At 35.2% G+C, this 24,615-nt stretch overlaps 1 protein-coding gene across 3 annotated transcripts in view; it reads right to left on the reverse strand.

The window, feature by feature from the left end:
* The window catches only part of LOC115425830 (protein unc-13 homolog B-like), a 240,365-nt gene that overhangs the window by 16,798 nt on the left and 198,952 nt on the right, over positions 1–24,615 (reverse strand). For all 3 annotated transcript variants that reach the window (XM_030143619.1, XM_030143616.1, XM_030143617.1), the window contains 4 exons: positions 23,365–23,391; positions 23,114–23,134; positions 20,911–20,931; positions 17,516–17,542 (listed from right to left, as the gene is read on the reverse strand). In XM_030143619.1, coding sequence (XP_029999479.1) covers positions 17,516–17,542; positions 20,911–20,931; positions 23,114–23,134; positions 23,365–23,391 — 96 coding nt within the window. The remainder of the gene's footprint in view (positions 1–17,515; positions 17,543–20,910; positions 20,932–23,113; positions 23,135–23,364; positions 23,392–24,615) is intronic.

Below are 24,615 nucleotides of genomic sequence, written 5' to 3' on the forward strand. Positions count from 1 at the left end.
CCCGCCCCCGGACGCCCGGCGTCTCTGGGGGTGAATGGAGCTGTGGGCAGAGCTCGGCCGGGCTGGACGCCGGGATTCCACATGCTGATTGGAGGATCAGTCGAAAGGCTGAATCCCGTTTGATTGACAGCTATTTTGAGATCTACTCCTTCACTGACACAGTTCAGTTTAATGTCACACATTCTGCTGTGAAATCAGACAGAAACCACTTCGAAATGACTTGTTCATTTCTTGCACTGGAAATAAAACACAGTCATTGGACTTCCTTGTTTCAATTTAATATAATTTCAGTGTTTTCTTGTTTACTTGGTAAGATAAGGTCACTGACCATTTTCTTAAAAAGGAACGGAGGGACGAATTTATGTTTAAATAACCTAACTTTTTTTTTTTTTATGTAAGCCGACAATGAGCTTCCCCTGTCTGAAAGATGAGCAGCTGCCACTGCTCTAACCCTAACTGACTGTTGTCTAACCCTAACCCTACCTCTAACCCTACCCCTACTTCTAACCCTAACTCTACCCCTAACTCAAATCCAGAGCAGGTGTTCTGTCTTAATGCTTCCATATGGTTCAGTTGGATCCTGTCTGTAGTTTCACTAGGAACATTTCAGAACTGTCTGTATCTGTCCAATGTGATTTTTTTTGTGCCTCTAGATTTGATAAAATTGCTCATGCAGTTAGATTGTTTCTTTTTGTCTGTTTTTTTTAGTACTTTCATCATCCTGCCAGACAGAATGAATGCAGTTTTGTGCAGTTGGATTCAGTTTGTATTTGTCCATGCTGACCGAGTTGGGCAGCCATCTGTGTGTTTGTTTGTGATTACATTCACACAATAACCAAAAACTCCATCACCAGACACACAAACTAAAGTTGACTCTGACCCAGCCTGATTGAAAGGTCAAAGTTCAAATGAAGTCAGAAGGTCAATTGAAGTCTAATACATGCACCTTGGCCACTTCTGATTTAAGTCCACAATAATGAAATAATTTAGTAAGAAGGAACAGTTGGTAGCACACATCGTCTGGCAAACTAAAGTAATTCAAAGCTGAGCACATTTAAGATTTGCAGTGCATCAACCGTCAAAACCCAATGTTGTTGTCAGTTTCTGTGTCTTGTTTATGTGTTGAAAGGAAAACTTTGCAGCAAACTTTTGTCTGAACACTACAGTCAGCGTCTCCTCGGTGCATTCCTCCATGCCCACAGTTCACAGTTAAATAAATCTGCATGCCGAAGCTGACTTATCAAAAAAAAAAAAAAACGTGTCAAGATCATAAAGTTGAGCTGCAGGAAAACATCTTGAATGAGGTGGGAGTTTGTAACACAGTGTGAGCGTATGAGTCAGACGTGGAGACGGCGACATGCAGGAGGTGCAGAGTTGATGCGTTCAACGGTGAATGAACACAGTAAACAGGAAGCAACACTGTCTCAAATGCAAATTGAAAGGACTGTCGCTGAACATGCTTTCAGCTGAGAGAGCGTGCAGATGACAGAACTGGGTCTTTATGCATTTTGACTCATTTAAGAGTTTTGAAAAGACTGAGTGAAGTGATGAATACTGTCACTTCCTTAACCCATAAAGACCCAAACATCCAAAACCATCTACTGATCTAAAGCATGTAATACCTGTTGATCCACTAATCGGATCAATGCATGTAAATAATGAGTGTAAAATACAGTTTGTCATCTTTTCATGGTCATCAGATATGACCCATTTGGATGTTCAGAGGCTCCGTAGTTACCATGGAAACACCGTCATCTATTACAACGTTTATTACCTCTGCCAGGAGGTATTATGATCACTTTGCTTTGTGTGTTTGTTTGTTTGTTTGTTAGCAACTTTATGGGAAAACTATTTCAACCATCTTTCCCAAATTGTACCCACAGATAGGCCTAGGCCCTGGGATGAACCCATTAAATTTTGGGCCAAGTAGGCCAAAGTTCAAGGTCACAGCAAGGTCACTAAATCTCAAATTTTCCTATCTGTTATCATTGAGCAATTTTTGAAAATTCATAAAAATATCTTGCATCTGGCACAAAAGTGTCCACATCCACTGTGGAATGTGGACTCTGTGGACATTTCAATTTAACACTGAAAATCCCATTCATGACACATTTTTCATTATAACTCAACAAATATTGATCTTCTCTTAAAATTAAAATTCTATAAATAAATGAATAAATAAATAAATTCTACAGACCCCCTGTACTGAAGACCTATAGTTCAAATCTTTTAATTCAATCAAACTATAACTATAAAAATTTAAAACCTATAAAAATTTATTACCATGTTTGACCGCAATTTTTCTGCTGTATGGAACAACCTTGAAACTGTTAAATTTAAAAAGAAAGAGTCGATCCACACATGCACACCGTTTGAGGCGCTTGGCAGAGGTTTGTGTTCTCTGAACACTGGTTTTATTTCATCGAGGTTTGTCTGTCTGTTTGTCTGTTAGCAAGATAACTCAAACGGTTATGGATGGATTTTCATGAAATTTTCAGGAAATGCTGATACTGGCACAAGGAAGAAATGATTAAATTTTGGTGGTGATGGGGGGAGGAGATAGGGGGGAGTGGATTTTTGGTTTGTTCGTCTTGTCTGTTAGCAAGATAACTCAAAAAGTTATGGACAGGTTTGGATGAAATTTTCAGGAAATGTTGATACTGGTACACGGAACAAATGATTAAATTTTGGTGGTGTTGGGGAGGGGGGCTGATCTGCCTTGGCGGGGGTCTGCGCTCTCCGAGTGCTTTTCTTGTTAGTTTACTTAGCAGGGACAGTACACATTAATGAACATTTCTGTAAATGCACTAGTATTAGCAAAAAAGCAATGTTTCAACTGTTGTCCCTGGGTAAGATGTAAAATACCAGCATTCATCAAATTAGAAACATTTTAAAAATTAAGGCTATACCTACACATTACATAGCATTAGTTCAAATACACTGATTCACCAGTAAAACCCATGGAGTTGGATCAATGACAGTGAACGTAAAATGCTTGGTTTATGCTCAGTTAATGATATATTTGACTGAAAAAGACACATTTTTATGCCAGTTTTCACTGTTTTTGGTGTAATAACCCTTAACTTTAATCTGATCTTTAATGAACATCTACATGATCAGTGAATTAAATACAGGAAAATACCTGATTTATACTGATAAAATGCAAAATACAGAGGATAATATTATAATAAATGGTGATAAATCACTAAAGAAAGGTCAGACATAGAGAAAGTTTCATTGGGTCTTTATGGGTTAACCTTTCATCAGGAGAGTGACTATTTTTGGTAACTTCCGCATACATTACAAAAGAGTGACAGCAACAGTTACAGTGAGTCAGCAGTCTCAGGTCCAATGTGGTCTACAGGGTCTGTAAGGTCCACCTCTGCATGAACATCTGCTATTGTTCTTACCCTCGCTGGTATGTGCTGCCCTTTACCATTAGTGCTATTGTAGTTTTTTGTTTTTTTTTCTTACCATTGTTAGTATGTAATGATTGCTGTTCTTTACCACTTGTGGTATTGTAGTTTTTTGTTTTTACCATTGTTGGTATGTAATTATTATCATGTAAGTTGATGGTTAACTGTTACCTGTGGTAACACCACCAGGAATGTACTTTGTTTCTATTTTTTTACACACATTTTGGTTATTCAATGTAAATACTGTCAAATGAGTTTATTCTAATTTGGTATAGGCCTATTTTGCTCTATTTTGTTCATTATTCTGACTCGAAGTTAAAGGACAGGAGTGAGTATTTATAAGTTACTATGTTAAGTTACTTGAAGATGAGAATAGGGGTGGGATTAAATAAGTTTTTCTTCTTCCCACTCCTTTTCGAGTATAAATGAATGATTTTTTGGGGGGGAATTTTGAATTTGCATGTATTCCATGAATGCTCGAAATAAACAATCCAATCAAACTGTGAGTGTACCTGCTTTGTTAAGTATCATGAAGTAATGGTACTAATGTAAGGAATGATGTTCAAATAGATCATGTGGATGTGGACAGGGGTCTGGATCAGCACTGATGTTGGTCTAATGTTCTAAAATACATGTTCCTTTAACCTTACATGTGTTTTTCTTATATTTTCTAATATACTTCTTGGATTTTTTTTAATTTTATTTTTGTTTTGCCACTTATGAGTTAAAAACCAAATATGGTAACTTCATTAATCTTGATTTTCTACATAACAAAAAATGTCACAAAAGTAATAAAGTCTTCTTATGTCCTCCAATAACACACTAAGGTAGACCTTTTGAATTTCAGAGTGTTTCTATGAGTGAACTATAAAGGGTTAAGATAAAGTAGATGAGTGAAACCACCAGAAAACACACTCTGTACATACACCTTTCTTTCCCTTAATACCATGTTATTTTCATGTTCTTTTCCTTGTCTCTATTTATAGGAATATGTAACCTGGTGCAGACGAAAGAGCAGGTAAATGCGAAGAAAAGGAGAAATTTGTTGATTTACCTCATGTACCAAAGCAATTAAATGCAGAATTATGTGTTTTTTTAGCCTAGGCTACTGGCGTTATTATTATTATTATTATTATTATTATTGTTGTTCCTCCTAACTCCCCCCTCTCTTACTCTTTCATTCACACTCCCCTCTTCCCCTTTTTCTTATCGCCCCCTTATATTTACGATCTTTTTCACTGTAATATGATGTTGTCATCGTCGTTGTTTGTCATACTCTGTCGTTGTTGTTGTTTTTGGTTTGTTTATTTGTTTGATTTTCCCTTTGCTTATGTGTTGTTGTTGTTTTTCTGTCCACAATGTCTTAACTATCACTAATTTAAACAAACAAAAAAAAAGCGTGTTTTTTTTGTTTCTGTTTTTTCATATTCATGCATCAAAATGCAACATGATGGAAAGCTATTTTACCATGTGCACAAAAATTGCAATTAAAAATGATATGTTAAAATATTCTGGAGGTTTTAGTGAAACTGTGACACTGGGGAGGAAATCTCACACACCATCTGTAACCGAGGGCATTTGGAAAATCAGATGCTTCATTTTTTTTACTATTGCACCAATTTATGCCTTTTCTGTATCAGTTAATGGTGGTGGAAATGTTATAAGCAGGGGTGTCAAACATGCGGCCCGGGGGACTTTTGAGCATAATTAAGTGTATTTTTGCGTGTATTGTAGGATATTTAAGCATATTTAAGTGTATTTTTGCATGCATTGTAGGATATTTAAGTGTATTTTTGCGTGTATTGTAGGATATTTAAGCCTTTTTAAGTGTATTTTAGCGTGTATTGTAGGATATTTAAGCGTATTTAAGTGTATTTTTGCACGTATTGTAGGATATTTAAGCATATTTAAGTATATTTTGTGTGTATTGTAGGATATTTAAGCATATTTAAGTGTATTTTTGCATGCATTGTAGGATATTTAAGCATATTTAAGTGTATTTTTGCGTGTATTGTAGGATATTTAAGCCTTTTTAAGTGCATTTTAGCGTGTATTGTAGGATATTTAAGTGTATTTAAGTGTATTTTTGCGCGTATTGCAGGATATTTAAGCATATTTAAGTGTATTTTTGTGTGTATTGTAGGATATTTAAGTGATTTTTTTGTATGTATTGTAGGATATTTAAGCAATTTAAGTGTATTTTTGCGTGTATTTTAGGATATTTAAGCATATTTAAGTGTATTTTTGCGTGCATTGTAGGATATTTAAGCATATTTAAGTGGATTTTAGCGTGTATTTTAGGATATTTAAGCATATTTAAGTGTATTTTTGCGCGTATTGTAGGATATTTAAGCATATTTAAGTGTATTTTTGCATGCATTGTAGGATATTTAAGCATATTTAAGTGTATTTTTTATTTTATGGATTTTACTTTTTTCACTCAAAAGTTCTTATCCTATTGTTTGTATTACTTTATTGGTCCGGCCCACTTTATATCATATTAGGCTGGATGTGACCCCAGAACTGAAATGAGTTTGACACCCCTGTTCTACTCTAAAAAATACAACAGCCAAAATATAATCCAATATAAGTGGTTTTCATGCATTTCATTTTCATATTCTAATTTTGTAAGTACAAAAAGAGCTGATGTGAAGGAAGTTCAAGGACACACTCTGCTGCTTTCTAAGTGCAGGTTAACTCTGTTTACTTTACTACTGTACAACAAGAATTAGAGGCTTTACTCATAATTACATATGTGTACAATGCCGTGACCTGAACTACTGACTGTTTCTGTAAACCTGATTTGTATTGGACAATACATTAATTAACCCATAAAGACCCGGTGCTGCTTTTGTGGCAGTTCCAAATGAATTTTTATCTATTTTTTAACCTTTCTTAAGTGACATATCACCATTTACTCTAACAGTATCCTCTGTGTTTTGTATTTTATCAGTCTAAATCAGGTATTTTCCTGTCTTTAATTCACTGATCCTGAAGATGTTGATAAAAGCTCAGATTAAAGTTAAGGGTTATTAAATCAAAAACAGAGAAAACTGCCAAAAAAAGGGACTTTTTCAGTCAAATATAACAATAACCGAATATAAATCAAGCATTTCCATCCACTGTCATTGATCCAACTCTATGGGTTTTACTGGTGAATCAATGTTGTAGAAGATGACGGTGTTTCCACGTTCACTACAGAGCCTCTGAACGTCCAAAATTGTTAAGTGATTTATCACCATTTACTCTAATATCCTCTGTATTTTGCATTTCTAGGTGAAATCCGGTATTTTCCTATATTTAATGTACTGATTATGTAGATGTTCAATAAAGCACACATTAAAGTTGAGGGTTATTACGTCAATAATAGAGAAAACTGAAGAAAAAGATTTTTTTTTCTGTAAAATCTATCATTAACTGAACATAAACCTAGGGTGTCCATCCACTGTCGATCCAAGTCCATGGGTTTTACTGGGGAATCAATGTTGTAGAAGATGATGGTGTTTCCACGGTAACTACAGAGCCTCTGAATGTCCAAAATTGTTAAGGGATTTATCACCATTTACTCTAATACTATCCTCTGTATTTTGCATTTCTAGGTGAAATCCAGTATTTTCCTATATTTAATGTACTTATTCTGTAGATGTTCATCAAAGCACACATTAAAGTTGAGGGAAAACAAGAGAAAAACAAGAAAAAGATCATTTTTTTCTGTAAAATCTATCATTAACTGAACATAAACCAAGTGTCTCCATCCACTGTCGTTGATCCAACTCCATGGGTTTTACTGGTGAATTAATGTTGTAGAAGATGATGCTGTTTCCATGGTAACTACAGAGCCTCTGAACGTCCAAATGGGTCGTATCTGATGACCATGAGAAGATGACAAACTGTATTTTACACCAATTATACATGTATTAATAGATTAAACAGTTCAGATCAGTAGATGGTTTTAGTCACTGGTGGATGCTGGGGTCTTTAAGGGTTAAACTCATATTGAACAAGCCTGTCTGTGTAGAACGGCCTGGCACAAATGCAAATGTGCTCTAAATATTGAGAGGTTCCCAATCCCCTCCAGCCCCTCTGAAATCTCCACCTCTGTCCCTGACATCCAGTGGTACTTAGTCCAATCGGTTTAGGGCATTAGAGTAGACGTGACCTTGGTGGGTTGGTGCAGGTTTGTGTATAAATGTGAAGTCCTCCAGTGCAGTCGGTTGTCGGTTTGGAAACAGTCAAATACTCAAATACTGGCAGGGCTTTAAGGCGGACCTGATGCACAAGTGACCCCCCCCCCCCCCCTTTGCCTCTGAGCTTTTATTTGAATGAGCTCTGTTCAATGTCTCAACCCAGGCCTTTGTTTGTTCCCAGTTTCCCTCTGGGTTTTTAAGATGGAATGAATGAACCTGGATACATCAAATGGATCTGACCTTGTTAGAAATATCAACAAAACGATGTGTGTGATACGTTTTCTATTGCCTGAATCTGGATGTTAATGAAAGCAGTAGTTTGAGTCCAAATAAGCTCATCTGGGATATAATGCTAACCTAGACTGAATTGTGCAGATGTACGATTGAAAATAACATTTGCACTGTGATCATTTTAATGTGCATCATTTTTTAACTTTAATTCTAATTATAAATATAAATATATATATATATATATATATATATATATATATATATATATATATATATGTATACCAAATTTCTTATTTTTTTCTTTATATTACATTTTTCACTCATTTGTGGTTTTTCTATTTGCCTTTTTCACTGCACTTGCTTATTGTATTTTTGCCACTGTTAAGTGTGAAATTGCCCCATGGTGGGATAAATCTTATCTTTTCTTTTTTTTTCTCTAATGTACCGGTAAAATTACTTTTTTGTCATAGCAGGTCTACGTAATGATGTAATAAGTGACATGTAATGCAAGAAATATGACATGAGAATATCATCAATAATATGAAAAGGTCAGTTAAGTCTTATCGTATCCTATTATATCTTATCTTATCTTATCTTACACTGGATTAAAATTATAGCCTCAGCCTCTTCTTACATAGATCTAGTTGTTTCTTTGTCACATCTGATACTAATCCAGTGAATACATCTATGAATAATTACAACAGAACTGACAGAACTTTTGCTATTTTATGTTATTTTAGGGACAAAATAATTCCATCTGAAGGTGAAACATACAAACACGTCTCCTGACCACAAAACTCTACCTGCACAGTTCAGTTCTACATAGTTGACAGTAATTGTGGGCCCCATGAAAAGTTAACATTGTGGGCCCTTCATAAAATAAAAGTATCTAAAAATTTGTTGTTGGGGGGTATGTAAGTGTGGGTGTGTTCCATAAGTGTTGTAACTGGTGTGAAACCAAAAGTGAAGCTTAACTTTGGATGTCCAGCTCCGGCTTTTATGCCTCTCTTTTACTTCTGAACTGACACAAAATTTTCACAACTTGTAACCCATATCCACTGGGCCCCCTGGGAAGGCTGGGTCCCATGAATTTGTCATGTTTACCCCCCCTTTACTGTGCCACAGTTTTTAGGGATCCAGCAGCCTCGCACCCCACACCACGATCACTGCAATACACGCAAAAAGGTAAACAAGTGCTTTAACTAAAAACAAAAAACATACACAGCACACAAATCCAAACTAAGGGGCTGGTGCCCTCCCCCCCCCCCCCCCAGGCTCCCCAGGCTCCCCAGGCTCCCCAGGCACTTTAAGTGTAAGGATATGTATGTGCAAATTAGCAATTGTAAAATTCCAAACCATGAAAAGAATTCATGGAAAAAATCCAAACCATAAAAAAATTAGTGGGGGGGACTGTAAAAAAATTAGTGGAGAAAAAAAACAGGAAAAAAATTTAGTGGGAAAAAAAAACAGGAAAAAAATTTAGGGGAGGAAAAAAAACTGTAAAAAAAATATATATAGTGGAGAAAAAAAACAGGAAAAATTTCAGTGGGGAAAAAACAGGAAAAAAGATAGAGGGAAAAAAACTGGAAAAAATGTAGTGGGGAAAAAACTGGAAAAAAAATGTAGTGGGAAAGAAAAAACAACAATTAGTGGGGAAAAAGACTGGAAAAAAATTAGTCGTGAAAAAAAAACACGAAAAAAATTTTGAGGAAAAAAAAGGAAAAAAAATTATCAAAAAAAAAAAAGGAAAAAAATGTAGTGGGAAAGAAAAAACAACAGGCGAAAAATTTAGTGGGGAAAAAAACTGGGAAAAAAATGAGTTGTGAAAAAACAAAACAGGAAAAAAATTTAGAGGAAAAAAGGGGGAAAAAATTAGCGGAAAAAAACAGGAAAAAATTTAGTGGGGAAAAAAACAGGAAAAAAATTTAGTGGGGGAAAAAAACTGTAAAAAAAAATATAGTGGAGAAAAAACAGGAAAAATCTCAGTGGGGAAAAAAACAGGAAAAAATAGAGGGAAAAAAACTGGAAAAAATGTAGTGGGAAAAAAATGGAAAAAATGTAGTGGGAAAGAAAAAACAACAAGAGACAAATTTAGTAGGGAAAAACTGGAAAAAAAATTAGTTATGAAAAAAAACACGAAAAAAATGTAGAGGAAAAAAAGGGAAAAAAACTAGCGAAAATAAAAACAGGAAAAAATGTAGTGGGAAAGAACAAACAACAGGAGAAAAATTTAGTGGGGGAAAAAACTGAAAAAAATTAGTTGTGAAAAAAAAAACAGGAAAAAAATTTAGAGGAAAAAAAATAGAAAAAAAAACAGTAAAAAAAATGTAGTGGTCATCCATTGTTTTTATCACTTAGTTAATCCACAAAAGATGCCCAGTGGTGTGTGGGTGTGCAGCCTGCAGGACACACTGGCATCCACTAACTGAAATAAATGAGTAGAATGCAGCCTCTGTCTCATTAGTACGCAGGACCTCTAGTGTGCACTGCATGTTGTGGAGAGATGATCATAAGATAAGTCAGCACAAAGTGTCTTTGCAGAAAGTCTGCAGTCAATAACTATGGAAGTGTGTCATTAGGCGGACGGCGGTGGGCAAACTGCCACAACATATAATTGGACTAAAGCGGGGCAGTGACTTTCAAGTGACTGCTTTAAGACCGAGCATTTCAATTCAGGAAAGATGCAGCAGTGAAATGAAAGGTTAGACAGTCCACTCCTGCCTTCCAGAAAGACTCTGTTTTTGGTGCGAAGCCAAACATCTAATGCAGGGATGTGTTTATGTGAACTATGCAGAGTCTGACATCTTTATGGGCAGTTGGAGGTAATTGTACAGACAAGCTTGTGCCATATCCTTGAGGTCTGTTTGAAAAACCTTGGAAAAATATTCCTCCTCGACATGAAAAGAGCCTCATTCCGTGCGTTTACATGACAACTTTTATTCCTGGTTTAATCTGATTAAAGGTTAGATCAGGGGTGTCAAACTCATTTTAGTTCAGGGGCCATATTCAGCTAAATTTGATCTGCAGTGGGCTGAGCCAGAAAAATAATAACAACTCCAAATTTTTGTCTTTGTTTCAGTGTAAAAAAACCCCATTAAATTATGAAAATACTGACTTTTATAAACTATCAAAAAAAAAAAGACCTGAAAAAACTGAAATTAAAATTTTATAAAATGTAAGAAAATTTAGTGCAATTTTAACAATATTATTCCTCAACTTCTCATTTGTCCATGTGCATTATGGGTCAGATCTACAAAGACACTAAACACTGAGGAACAGGAAGAAAAGTTGTTAAAATTGTGCTTAATTTTCTTTAGACATTTCAGGTTGTTCATATTTGTTCAGGTTATTCACATTTTATTGTTACAGGATAGTTTGGAAATGTAAATATTTTCACAATTTAATGTTATTTTTTGCACTAAAACAAAGAAAAAGAATTGAAGTTGTTAATATTAGATTTTTTTTGGCTTGATTCAAGATTTTTTTTTTACTTAATTGAAGATTTTTTTTTTTTTTTGCTTCATTCAAGATTGTTTTTAAACCTAATTGAAGATTTTTTTTTTTTTGGCTTAATTCAAGATTTTTTTGCTAAATTTGAGGGTTTTTTTGGCTTTATTGAAGATTTATTTTTTTTTACTTAATTGAAGATTTCTTTTTTGGCTTAATTGAAGATTTTTTTTCCTTAATTCAAGCTAATTTTTTTTTTTTTTTTTTGCTTAATTCAGTTCAAGACTGTGGAATTTTTGCACTTGGCAAAAACATCCCAGGGGCCGAACTTGACCCTTTGGCGGGCCGCATTTGGCCCCCGGGCTGCATGTTCGACACCCCTGATGTAAACAGAAGAGAAAATACTTTAGTTCCGAATTAATTTCTTATGGAAAAATAAATCAGATTTAAAAAAAACATTATGTAACCGTACCCAATCGCACCCTTTGTATAATTGTTGGGGTTTTGAAACAAATTCCGGCACAAGTTAAATGAATTAAATGTGGAGATGATTTATTTTCCCCACTGCTGCAACTTGTCACCGGCAGAAACAACTGAAATCTGTCAAAAGAGAAAAAACATGACCTGCATATACACCTGCCAAGAACCAGTCTGCACAGCAACAACTGCAACACACTGACAAGCCCTTCTCAGAGAACTCCTGCTCACACTGTCCCTATGACGCCCACTGGCTGTTAGTTCAATTAACTTCATTTTAAGAAAGCAACCTTGGGCTTTCTCTCTATTTATCACAACTTCATAATTTAACAGTAGAGGGATTTTCACCTGAGTAGAAGGTCTGATATGGTCTTTGAATTGTTTATTCCACATATTCCCCATTTTTAGAAATCCAGATAAACAAGGCAGTTTGGTTATAAATAACCACAACATATCATATTAATATTCTATAACTGCACAGGCTCATGTAAAAGTTGACCAGGAATAAGAATCTAAACCAGAGGTGTCAAACTCATGGTAGTTCCGGGGCCACATCCAGCCTAATAGGACCTGAAGTGGGCCAGATGATTAAAATAATAACACAATAATACATAAATAATACCAATTCCAAAATTTGTATGTCTAATTTCTATGTTTTAGAGGAGGGGTGTCAAACTCATTTTAGTTCAGGGGCCACATTCAGCCCAACATGATCTCAAGAGGGCCAGACTAGTAAAATACTAACAGCGAAAAACTAAAATTAAATTATGATAATGTTTACATCTACAAAAATCTGAATATTTTGAACAACTGGAAACATCTTAAGAAAAACAAGCACAATTTTAACAATATTATGCCTCAGATTATTCGTTTATCCTTTACACATGTGCCTTACAACTTACATTACAATTAAAAATGCACAAAACGTTTAATAACAGGCAGAATATTGATAAAATTGCATTTACTTATCTTAAGACATTTCAGGTTTTTCATATTTTTTGTAAAAGAACAGTTTGTTAATATAAACATTTTCATGTAAATTTACTTTTTTACACTAAAACAAAGAGACAATTGGCTGTTTTCATTATTTATAGGTTTAATATGATAGTGTTTTACTGGTCTGACCCACTTGAGATCTAAATTGGTCTGTATGTGGAATCTGAATTAAAATCATTTTAACATCCTTGATTGTTAATATCTTCAGTGTAATTTTTGCATTTCACAAATTCATCCCACGGGCTGGATTGGACCCTTTGGCGGGCCGAATTTGGCCCCCGGGCTGCATGTTTGACACCTGTGTTTTAGAGTGAAAAAAGTAAAATTACTGTATACTATCAAAATTTTTACACCTACACAGTATCCTTTAAAAAATGTGGAAAAACATGACCAAAATGAAATTTATTATTATTTTTTTTTTAAAGTGCAATTTTAACAATTTATGCCATTATTTGGCCTCAGCTTCTCATTTTCACATGTTCATCACAACTTACAGATCACAGTGGATCTACAAATACAAAAAACAAGTAATAACAGACAGAATATTGGTAAAATTACTCTTAATTCTCTTAAGACATTTCAGGTTGTTCATATTTGTTCAGGTTTTTCACAGTTTTTGTAAAAGGCTAGTCTGTAAATGTGAACATTTTTGTGTAATTTTACTTTGTTTTTACACTAAAACAAAGAGAAAAAATTTCAGTTTTCATTATTTATCGTTTATTATGATAGTATTTTACTGGTCTGACCCACTTTAGATGGAACTGACCTAAAATTATTTTAACATCCTCGATTGTTAATATCTTCAGTGTAATTTTTGTATTTCACTAATTCATCCCACAGGCCAGATTGAACCCTTTGGCGGGCCAGTTTTGGCCCCCGGGCCGCATGTTCGACACCCCTGATCTAAACAAAAAAAAGTTTCTGTACCGTATTTTAACCCATAAAAACCCAAACATCCACTGGTGACCAAAACAATCAACTGATCAAAACTATTCAATACCTGTTGATCCATTAATTCTATCAATACAGGTGTAAAATACAGTTTGTCATCTTTTCAGAGACATTCAGAGGCTTCGTAGTTACCATGGAAACACCGTCATCTTCTATTGATCCACCAATTAAACCCATAGAGTTGGATAAATGACAGTGAATGGAAACACTTGTTTTATGTTCAGTTAATGACATATTTTACTGAAAAAAATTCTTTTTCTTCAGTTTTCTCTTTTTTGGATATAATAACGCTCAACTTTAATCTGAGCTTTAATGAACATCTACATAATTGTCCATTTAATATAGGAAAATACCAGATTTCACCTAGAAATGCAAACTACAGGGGATATTACAGTAAATGGTGATAAATCACTGAAGAATTTCAATCAATCCATCTTTTTGTTCAGTTTTTTTTCTGTTTTGATATAATAACCTTTGAATTTACTCTTTGCTTTCTACATGATCAGTAAATTAAATATAGGAAAATACATGATTTATCGTGGAAAAACACAAAATACAAAGGATAATATTATAATAAATGGTGATAAATTAATTAAGAATGATTAAATAGATAGAAAAATTCATTTGGGAACTGCCACAGAAGAAGTACGGGGTCTGTATGGGTTAAATCACAGGTCGTACAATAATAAGTGGATGATAAATCCATAATAATAGTTTCAGAGAACGTTGAGTGGCTATTTTTTTGGTTTTACATGTCCTGTAAAGCTATTATCACAACATATCATGGCATGTTTTATCTTAGACATTATTATTATTATTATTCAGTTATTTACTCACTATATTGTCAGTGCATGTGCACATACAGACCACTGATCCTTCAGTAAAATGTATTTAATCATTATTTTTCTTCATTTATTATTATTATTATGATTATCATTATTATTATTATTATTATATTTTATTTTTTTTGTTTATGTTTTTTTTTCTTATCCTATGGACCTAGTTTCTGTGTCCTTAATAAAGCTTGAATGAATGAATTATTTTAATCCCCTTCCCCTTTAATTCCTAATAATATGGGGTCTATCCAACTACATTCAGAGTTTTCCTCGTTCAATAATTTTCTGAATAATATTAAATAAAATGGGATAAATGTAGAAACATAACCCCAACATGATGATATGTTCAATCATTCAAAGTCCTGTTCATTGGATCAAACAAATAAGAAAACATTTATAAAGATTTTTTTCTGGCTGTTTTTGAACTAATGGAGTCAAAATAACCAATTCTCTCATCTTCCAAACCTGCTGTCTGCCGTACACCCCTGGTGTATAACATAACCTGTACTAGTGCACAGGGAAAACATAAAGCCCACAAGAAAAAGATGTTTCCAGTGTTGTGGGGGTGGGAGATATGGTTCCTGTGAGGACATTATACTGAGAATCCACACAACATATGGAAGGAGAAAACATAAAAACTTTCCCAGCAGCCTCTGAAACTTGTGATAATATCACAAACTCCACAGACAAAGCAAAAACACTTCCATCATTTCCTAAAACTACCATTTTCATTAAAGCTGCGCATGATGTTCGTCACCAATTTTTCATTGAATTAGTAAAACCTGAATGATAGCTTAAGTATCATGAATCCATTAGTGGGTCAAAACACAGTAATGTCCCATCAGAGAGCGAATTTTAATTGATTTCCATTCCAACATTTATTTCAATATAAAGTAGCTCCTTGTTTTGGATAAACCCTTATGGTCCAACTAAAGCCAAAATTTTGTGTTATAACGCAGTAGTTTTTGCATTGGGATCTGCATTCTGGATCTGTGTCAGGTCTGACACACCTGTACCCTGCAGTCCTGTGCCCTATGCATGTGTAGTTCAGATGACTGTAACTCTTACATTATTTGTCTGATCAGAAAAATTCCAACGGTTTCTGAAACCTGACACACTGTGCTCTATGGACATTCTCAGGTCACTGTGAAAATTTCACGGGCACCCATCCTAGAAGCCACAAAACAAGCCATTCTGTGACTGGGGACGCACACAGCAGAGCGGATTCACGGAGCGGAGAACCGGAGCGCATAACGGAGTGGATAACAGATTAGATCTAGTGTTGGAAAATGTAGGCAAGACGGTCATCCCAAGTTACAAGACCCCCCTGGAGGTTTATGGATGGATTTGTGACCGAAGGAGTGACTGATGGAGCAACATGTGAAGAAGAAAGGTAAAGTTCACCCAGTTCCATTTCCTAGTGGACTTTCTACATGACTGAAGCACTCTGCTTTTTTCTGTGTAGATTTTACTTCTTTGATTTATTGAGTGTTTAAATTGACGCTTATACCGCATGGTGGTTTTATAGAATAAAGTACGAACCATGTAGAATATGTGTTAGTTTGTAGTATGTTGTACTTTCTGTGCGTAAAAGTGCACATGCTGCTCTACAAAATAAGAGCGCACATTGTTGTGTGTGTGTTATTTTTCCATGTGTCCACCGGAAGTTACATTCAAGGATGAAGAGGGAGAAGCCGTGATGATGCGCAAAGCTCTGGTGATGAGAGCAGAGACTGAAGACGCTCCACATCACAGATGCAGGACGGAGGCAGAGCCTGATGATGATCAGTCCAAATACCACAGACATTCAACACATCCACAGGAGGACTGACTTTTGGTGTCAAGAGACTATTTTCCATGTGCAGACTCTGCCATAGGAGCACTGGCTGGATGTGTGACACCTGTGAACTGACAGAACTGTTTCTGCAGAATCATGGACATGAAGGCACTCTGCTGCCACAGAACGGACAAATGCCCTGTGTGTGTGGAAAAACACCTGTAGAGTTTGCATTTTTACCCTGTTTTCGCACAATAAAAGGCAAATACTCACACAGTTTGTTGTAAATACTATTTATACTTTTCAAAGTTCATATTTAACATTAAAATCTTGCGTCCATGAGTAATTTCAGTGTTTTTCTCTGCTAAAACTAAAAAAAAAACCAAATCTGTTTTTGTCTTTTTCATCATTTTAAACTGTTATTACAGTATTAAAACAAGCAGTGAATTATAAATGACTACTATATTGAACATTCAAAGTGTTCTGCAAAAATGGGCAAAAGGACTCAAAGCATATTTTCTGACCTTTTTATGGTCAAAATAAGAAAACAAGTCCAGGTGGACCATTTTAGGCTCAGGAGTAGAAAGGATTTTAATACAATGCGCACGTCCACCTGTCTCATAGACCATTGACTCTTGGCGCACATCCACCTGTATCCACGAAGCTGCCCACAACCGTGAACCTGGGCAAATATGAATTTCATTCAGAAACTGTTGGAATTTTTCCGACCAGATAAATAATGAAAGAGTTAGGTCATACTACACAGGACAGGGGGCATGGCAGCCCTGGCACGGTCGGACCCGAACTGGACCACAACATATTATGTACGGACCTCAAGCAAGAGAGAGCATATATGATTGCGTTATAACGCAATAATTTTTCTTTTTTGCATGTCCCTTCCCGGGCTCCGTACAAGTGAAAAAAATAGCCCCAAAATTAAAAATATCCTTAACTTTTTGTTTGTAGTGTATATTGGATATAGTATATTATATATGTTTATATGTCATTGCGCTAATTTCAATAAAATGAGTACAAAAAAAAAAAAAAAAACTTCCTGAGTTAATGAAATGAAAAATGAGTTTTAAAGATGACAGGGACATAAAAGTCCTCATTACAGACATGGTAAAATTAGAAGTGTCCTTGACAGGTAATAAGTGTCTGTGGACTGTCTTATCTCTCTCCTCCACCCAACTGTACCTTCTTTGTAGCAGCTGTGGCTTCGGTCTTCACGGCAAGACAGAAAAAAAAAAAAGGGGAAAAGACACAAAAGCATAAAAAGGATCAAACTGAGGACAGTAAAGTACAGTAGAGAAATGAAACACAAGCACACACACTGATCTGCGTTGTCATCGATAGAGCAGGTGAATCAGAGAAGAGCTGGATCTGGGTGGGTTTTGGGGGATATTGTCTGGTGGATTGGGTCTTGGTGAGTGGGTGATTTTAATAAAAGCTTTGTGTTTATTGCTTCTGCTTTATTGGGGAGACAAGACAAAGGGGAGGAGTGATGACAAAAGGAGGCTGACGAACACTAAAGCCTCATAATAAAAGCAGGAGTTTAGTTCTACAGTCGTCCTTTATACTAAATATGAATGTTTAAGAAGCAGCACATGTGCACAGACCCAGGTTCTAATAGTTTTGGATTTTTCATTATAAGTTAGTTTTAGTTAGTTTTGACTTTTTTTTCTCTAATTCAGTTAGTTTTAATTTGTTTTTAGAGCTAGTATGCTAATTTTAATTAGTTTTCGTTATTTTCTAAATGCTTAGTTTTTGTTTGGTTTTAGTTTCTTTTAGTGCTGGGCAGCAATTAAAATTTGTATTCACAATTAATTGCGTGGATATCTGCGATTAATCATGATTAATCGCATAGTTATATGGGGGGGGGGGTGTCGGCATCAACAGCGTGTATTGCCTTTCAGTGATATTTCAGACTCGAAGTACTCCGGTGATAAAAATAATTCCACACTGCAGTGCTTCCAAACAACTGTGTCCTTCTCAACCCCACCATCTGAAGACATTTAAAATGAAAATGTCCATGGAAAAGACCGGTACTTTTCTCCATGTTTATGTCCCCACCAGTTTATTTCTGGTTGTGAGTGATTGACAGGAGTCTTAAGCCCACTAATCAGCACTAATACTAATAAGCCCAATAATATGTGATGTTCAGTTGTTCAAAGCAAGCAAAGGGGGCCCTCTAGTGGTCGGAATAAGTTGCACTAATGTATGTTTTGTCCTTGCGGTGTTACTGTAACCAGTTCGGACATAAGAAGGAACTAACAGACATGCTTCTTTCACTCGGTTTGTATGGCCCCAAAAATGTTTGCCTGTGAGTATTTTATGTTCAGTTGTTGTAAGAATGAATAGTATCAAATATCTCTGATGTGAACCTTTGTTGCTGGATAAAAAGACGCTGTAAATCTTAAGTTAATCTGTAAATGCTAATCATTAGCATGTCTATGGATTTTCCCATTCAAGTTACCATCGAGCTAGCGATCTTTTTCCTATTCATTTAAATGTATAATGCCATGTAAATGTACTAAGGCAATGAACAGAACTCAGATATATTTTGTATGTGTGTTGCAGTTTTACACTGAGTCTCTAGTAAAAGATTTGGAGAAAAGTTTTGGGTGTCCGGCTTTTCTTGGGAAACCTGTTGTCTGTCTGCCGAGCTAATCGCTACATGCACACAAGCAGGGGCAGAAGAATAGGAGTTAGAATAAAATGGCATTAACGTGAGATAAAAAAAAAAAAAGTTGGCGTTATTTAATGAATGCGTTAACGCTGTGATAGCGCGTTAACTTGCCCAGCCCTAGTTTCTTTATATCTTTTATCTTCTTCTCCATCGAATTCAAATAAATCCCAGACAGAACTCTGCTGATTTCTCCCAACTTTAGTCTCCATGTTTCCAGGTAGACTGGGGACCAGAAGACTACTAAACGACAAGTGACCACAAGTGACGGACTGTTAAATATCATATGGTGCCTGCAGCTAAAATTGCTTGAGGGAAATAAATTGATTTTATATCAATCCGACATCGACAAAGATGAAAACGAAGGGAATTTGATCCATAATTTTTATTCGTTTTAGTTAGTTTTGTAAACACACAATACAGTTTCAGTTAGTTATCCTTTTTTCTTTTAATTATAGTTTTTGTTTATTTCAGTTAAGGAAAATGTTTTTACTATTCTAGTTTTCGTCATTTCGTTAGTTTTCGTTAATGATAATAACCTTGGCATAGACTACAGAAATGCACATTTAACCCTTTATCGGGCAAGTGACTATTTTTGGTAATTTCCGCAAACATTAAATATGGGGCCAATCCCGTGCCTCAGTGAGGTCAAGAAGCATGTTGGTTTTTATAAAACTATGCAGTGATTCAGATCATTTATTTATCACTTAGTAGAAATTTTAGAAGTGTAAATAATGAATATGAGTGATTTTTGTCAGTTTACAACCTTATAACAATTGTTTTACTGCATGTGTTTACTTTTTAGTAAGTGCTGCTAGGATGTTTCATGGCAAAAGGAGGGAGACTGTTGTCATGGTAAAGGACGAGGAGGTAGATGATGATGTCCAATAACATCTCAATAAATAAATTAATATATTAAATAATTAAATTAATAAATTCTCATTTCTAGTCAAAATATTTCATCACACTTAAAATAAGACATAATCACCAAAAGAGTGAGATATAAGAAGTTATTTTTAGACTATAGATCTGGAAAGTCTTATTTCAAGAAATCTTACCAAGATAATTTTCACTTGTTCCACTGGCAGATTTTTTTGCTTGAATTAAGCAAAAAAAAAAAAAATCTTGAATTACGCAAAAAAAAAAAAAAAAAAAAATCTGGTATGACCCATTTCAAGAAATCTTACAAAAATAATTTTCACTTGTTCCATTTGCAGATTTTTTTTTGCTTAATTCAAGATTTTTTTTGCTTAATTCAGGCAAAAAAAATCTGCCAATGGACCAAGTGAAATTATTATTTTATTCTTGTATTAATTACTTTATTCGTAAATACTGATACTCTGTCATAATAAGCAAATGGATCCAATACAATACAATAAATGTCACCGTTCATGCCATGATCCAAGTACCTTAAATCCATGCAAACCTGATCTGGACCAGGTTATAGAGCCAATTTTATGGATAATAGTGGACATTTACTCCTAAAAGACATTCACAGGGTTAAGACTGGATGTATGAACATTAACTGACAAATGCAGATAAGTAAAGAAATGTGTTTTGTCCAAGTATGAGTCATAAATAATATTAAACTTATATAACAGCACCCTCCTGCCACTGCCACACTAATGAAATCTCAGCCCCACATGGTTCAAATGTTGGGAACAGAATACAAAAATAAAAATGTGAACATGAAACCACATTAATTCACATATGTATTTGGTCTGTGGTGAATAACACAGGACTTCTACTGCCTATAACTGTTTCTACCAAGTTACTGCCACCAGTTTAATATTAACATTTACAGGATGGGTGTGAAATGAGGATAACTGCAGCAGGATTGTAAAGGTAGGTTTACAGGGAAAAGCTGTAAAAGGGAAAAAAGCTGAGGGTTTGTGACTGAGCAAACCTTGTTTTCTTCCTCCTTTGACTGGTGGGAAAGAAAAAAAACAAACACACTGCATTGTAAAAAAGGTTTAAGACAAACGTAACAACATAGAAATGAGAGAAGAATCACTTCACTCAGAGAAAAGTGCAGAAAATCGGAAATAAAAGCTCTAAATTCAATCAAACAGTGCAGACAAATCAAGTTTTGGCAAATGGGAATGAGGCTTTAAATGAGATTCTGGTAAAAGTCTGAGTCACAGTGAGATCAGCTGCAAGAAAAGACAGCAGAGAAAAAAAAAAACAAAAAAACAGGTGAAATAACCAACTGAGATTCATGCAAATACATCTATGGTGAATAATATCCTATCCCAGGGTTTTTTCAACCTTGGGGTCAGGACCCCATGTGGGGTCGCCTGGAATTCAAATGGGGTCACCTGAAATTTCTAGTAATTGATAAAAATAAAAAACTTACTAATAAAAAATATATGATAAGTTTTGAGAGAGACAATCCCAATCCATAAAAGACATGACAAACTGAAGCTGAAACTGAAGCACTATGGTTCTGTTTATCTTTCAAATGTTCACTGTGGTCGGTTTCAGATGCTGCAGCTCTTTCATAATTCATAGTTTGAGTTCTTGTTTGTTCAGTATTAATTGTCAGCCTTGTAAATCCAAGCTGGACTGACTGTACATATCCTGACCAAGGAAAATCAAATTCTCACTTTGTGCAGTAATCTGCACCTGGTTTTTCTGCCTCCGTCCATAATAATATACATTATATAGACTAAATGTCCTCTAAAATGAACATTTATTTGCAACATAGTATAGCAAACTATTATATGATCAAAAACAAATTAACCCTTTCATGCACACTGGTCACTACAGTGGACAGCTATTCTACAGCTGTTCTCTTGTATATTCATGGGTTTTGTTTTTCTCTTCGTTGTTTTTTTTTTTTGTTTGTTTTTTTGTTTGTTTTTTTTACACATATCTATATTAAAGTTTTATGACACCACATATCTTTTCTGACATGAATTGGTAACATTATGTAGATCTCTCCTGAGCATAAACCCCCAGAATCACAAGCCCTCCCCATAGTTTTCACACAATTTATCAGAAAATATATGTTTCCGTGCGTCAAAAATTAAATGTGTGGTGTCCAGCTGAGAGGACAGTTTTGCAACTTCATGAAAAATAGGTTCATAAGAATTTTTTTTTTCGTTATTTTTTTAATGTATTTTTTTTTTTTTTTTTTATTTAATTTATTTGTCAGAAGAAAATATTCAGTTGCATTGTTTTTTTCATGCCTAAAGAGGAATAAAAACACTCAGGAAAAAATTTTGATTAAGGTTCTCATAATTTGTACATGAAAGGGTTAATTTTAGCAAAAAAAAAAAAAAAAAAAAAAAAAAAAAAAAACTCTCCGTTTTGAATGTCTGGTGTCGCCAGAAATTTGTGATGTTAAAATGGGGTCATGAGCCAAAAAAGGTTGGGAACCACTGTCCCATCCACTGCACATGTTACTTTAATTTAAAATATGATATCAAAGAGTGTGTGTGGGGTCACTGTTGAATATTATACACATTATATTGGAAAGTTACGTTGTGTTTACAAGAAATGATGATGCAAACAGCTGAACCATCAAACCACAAACCACTGGAGGGTACTCTGGATGATCAGGATCTAATTATCAGTAACATTTGGCCCTTCTTTGTTCATGAAAAAAACATCTGAGCATAAGAACGTGTCATTTCTAATTCTAATTCTAGCCCTTTTACCACCAGCTCATGTGTTACATTTGGTATCAACCTCCTGAGACCTAGCAATGCATTTTTGTCCTCTGGAGTGGGCAAGAGTTTCACAGCTTTACTTGAAAAATTAAAAAAAAAAAAAAAAATGTCCACTGAAAAGAACTTTTACTAAATTTTTTTTTAAATGTATCTGAAAAAACTGTTGCATCATGCTGTTTCCAATTAAGGCAATTATTTAATGTAAAATGGCATAAATATTTACTTACTGGGTCTCAGGAGGTTAGTGCCAGCTGAAGAGTCACCCTACAGCATGGGGGTCAAATTCATTTTCTTTCAGGGGCCAAATTCAGCCCAATATGATCTCAAGTGGACCAGTCCAGTAAAATAATAACATAATAACCTATAAATAATAACAACTGCAAGTTTTTTTTTTACAATTGACTCTAACCTTATAATACATTTTCAGACACATACCTGTTTGGTTTTGGTGTCATCCTTTGGACAAAGACAAGAAAGGAAATGTTTTAAAGGACATGCATGTGCAACATCCAACCATAACTACTGCACCGGCGGCTTTGTCTGAACATAATGAAATGAAATACTGACATGTTATGTATTAAAAAGATCAGGAGTCAAGGAAACTACAGAAAACTGAGGGCAAATCTGAAAAGACTGAAAGAAAATTAGTCTAAGAGCTGATGTAAAGGACAAAAAGACAAACCAACCTGCTTCTCTTTGTCTTTCTTTTCCGCCTGAAAGGACACATTAGTGACTTTAATATTTATGACAGAACATAAAGGGATTGAAGCTCCTCCTCCTACTACTACTACTACTACTACTACTACTACTACAGGTGCTGGCTGTCATGAAGTTAAGTTAATTCTTTTTTGCATAATAAAACCCTTCAGGCTTTAACTGCTTTACCCTGGTGATGTTAAACTATAAGCACCATGTGGATTAAACTATGCAATAGGACATTAACAGAAAAACCAGTTTGTCAATATGTTGACGTCTGTGGCACACGTCAATGTTACTTTGGAGGAGTCGACTAGTCGTGTGTTATTCTCTCTCTCCCTTCCATCACCCAACAGCGTCTGAGCCTTCATTCAGCGCATGTCGATATCCTCATTTTTATACACGAAAACATGGAGCGCAAGGTAGCGATGCGTGGGTCCAAAAAATGTCACTTCATTTCCGGGGCGGGTCAGATAATTCCACAAAAGCGGGTTGAAAACAAAAAAAAACAAAAAAAAAACAACCTCAACCCGCGCATCACTAATGGAAGGCCAAGACTGAAGGAAGAAGACGACTCAGAGTAGGATTATTAAACTGACTGTGATCTAGAAAAACTATGGTCTCAGTAATGTTCTGTGAACTACGTAGGCACCACCAATATTGAAAATTAATTTGAACAGCCAGTGTGTTTGGATTATTCTGTTCATTTATTTCATGAATGCGCTCTTTTCTCTAACATACTGTGTGTCTTGGCTGCCACTGTCTTAACTTTTTCCCACTTTATGTTGTTCACTTAAATTTAAAACAAAATTCAAGGTGTTAGCCTCTGTTTTGTTTAGTTAAATATCTGAGAAGGACTGTTCATGCTTGTGTTTTGACAGTTTTTTATTCTGCTCTTGGCTACATATGTAGTTTACCACCACCAGAGGGGGAATATGAGAGCGAATAAATAATGGGTCCATAATGTAAAGTGCTTTGGGTGCCTACAAAAGCGCTATAGAAATCTAATCCATTATTACCTCCGCCAGGAGGTAATAACTGTGATCGCTTTGCTTTGTTTGTGTGCGTGTTTGATTGTTAGCAAGATAACTCAAAAAGTTATGGACGGATTTTCATGAAATTTTCAGGAAATGTTGATACTGGCACGAGGAAGAAATTATTCAATTTTGGTGGTGATCGGGGGTGGGGGGGCCCCACTGATCTGCCCTGGTAGAGGTCTGCACTCTCTGAGTGCTTTTCTA

This window comes from Sphaeramia orbicularis, chromosome 9, assembly GCF_902148855.1.
Source record: "Sphaeramia orbicularis chromosome 9, fSphaOr1.1, whole genome shotgun sequence".
Lineage (NCBI taxonomy): Eukaryota > Metazoa > Chordata > Actinopteri > Kurtiformes > Apogonidae > Sphaeramia > Sphaeramia orbicularis.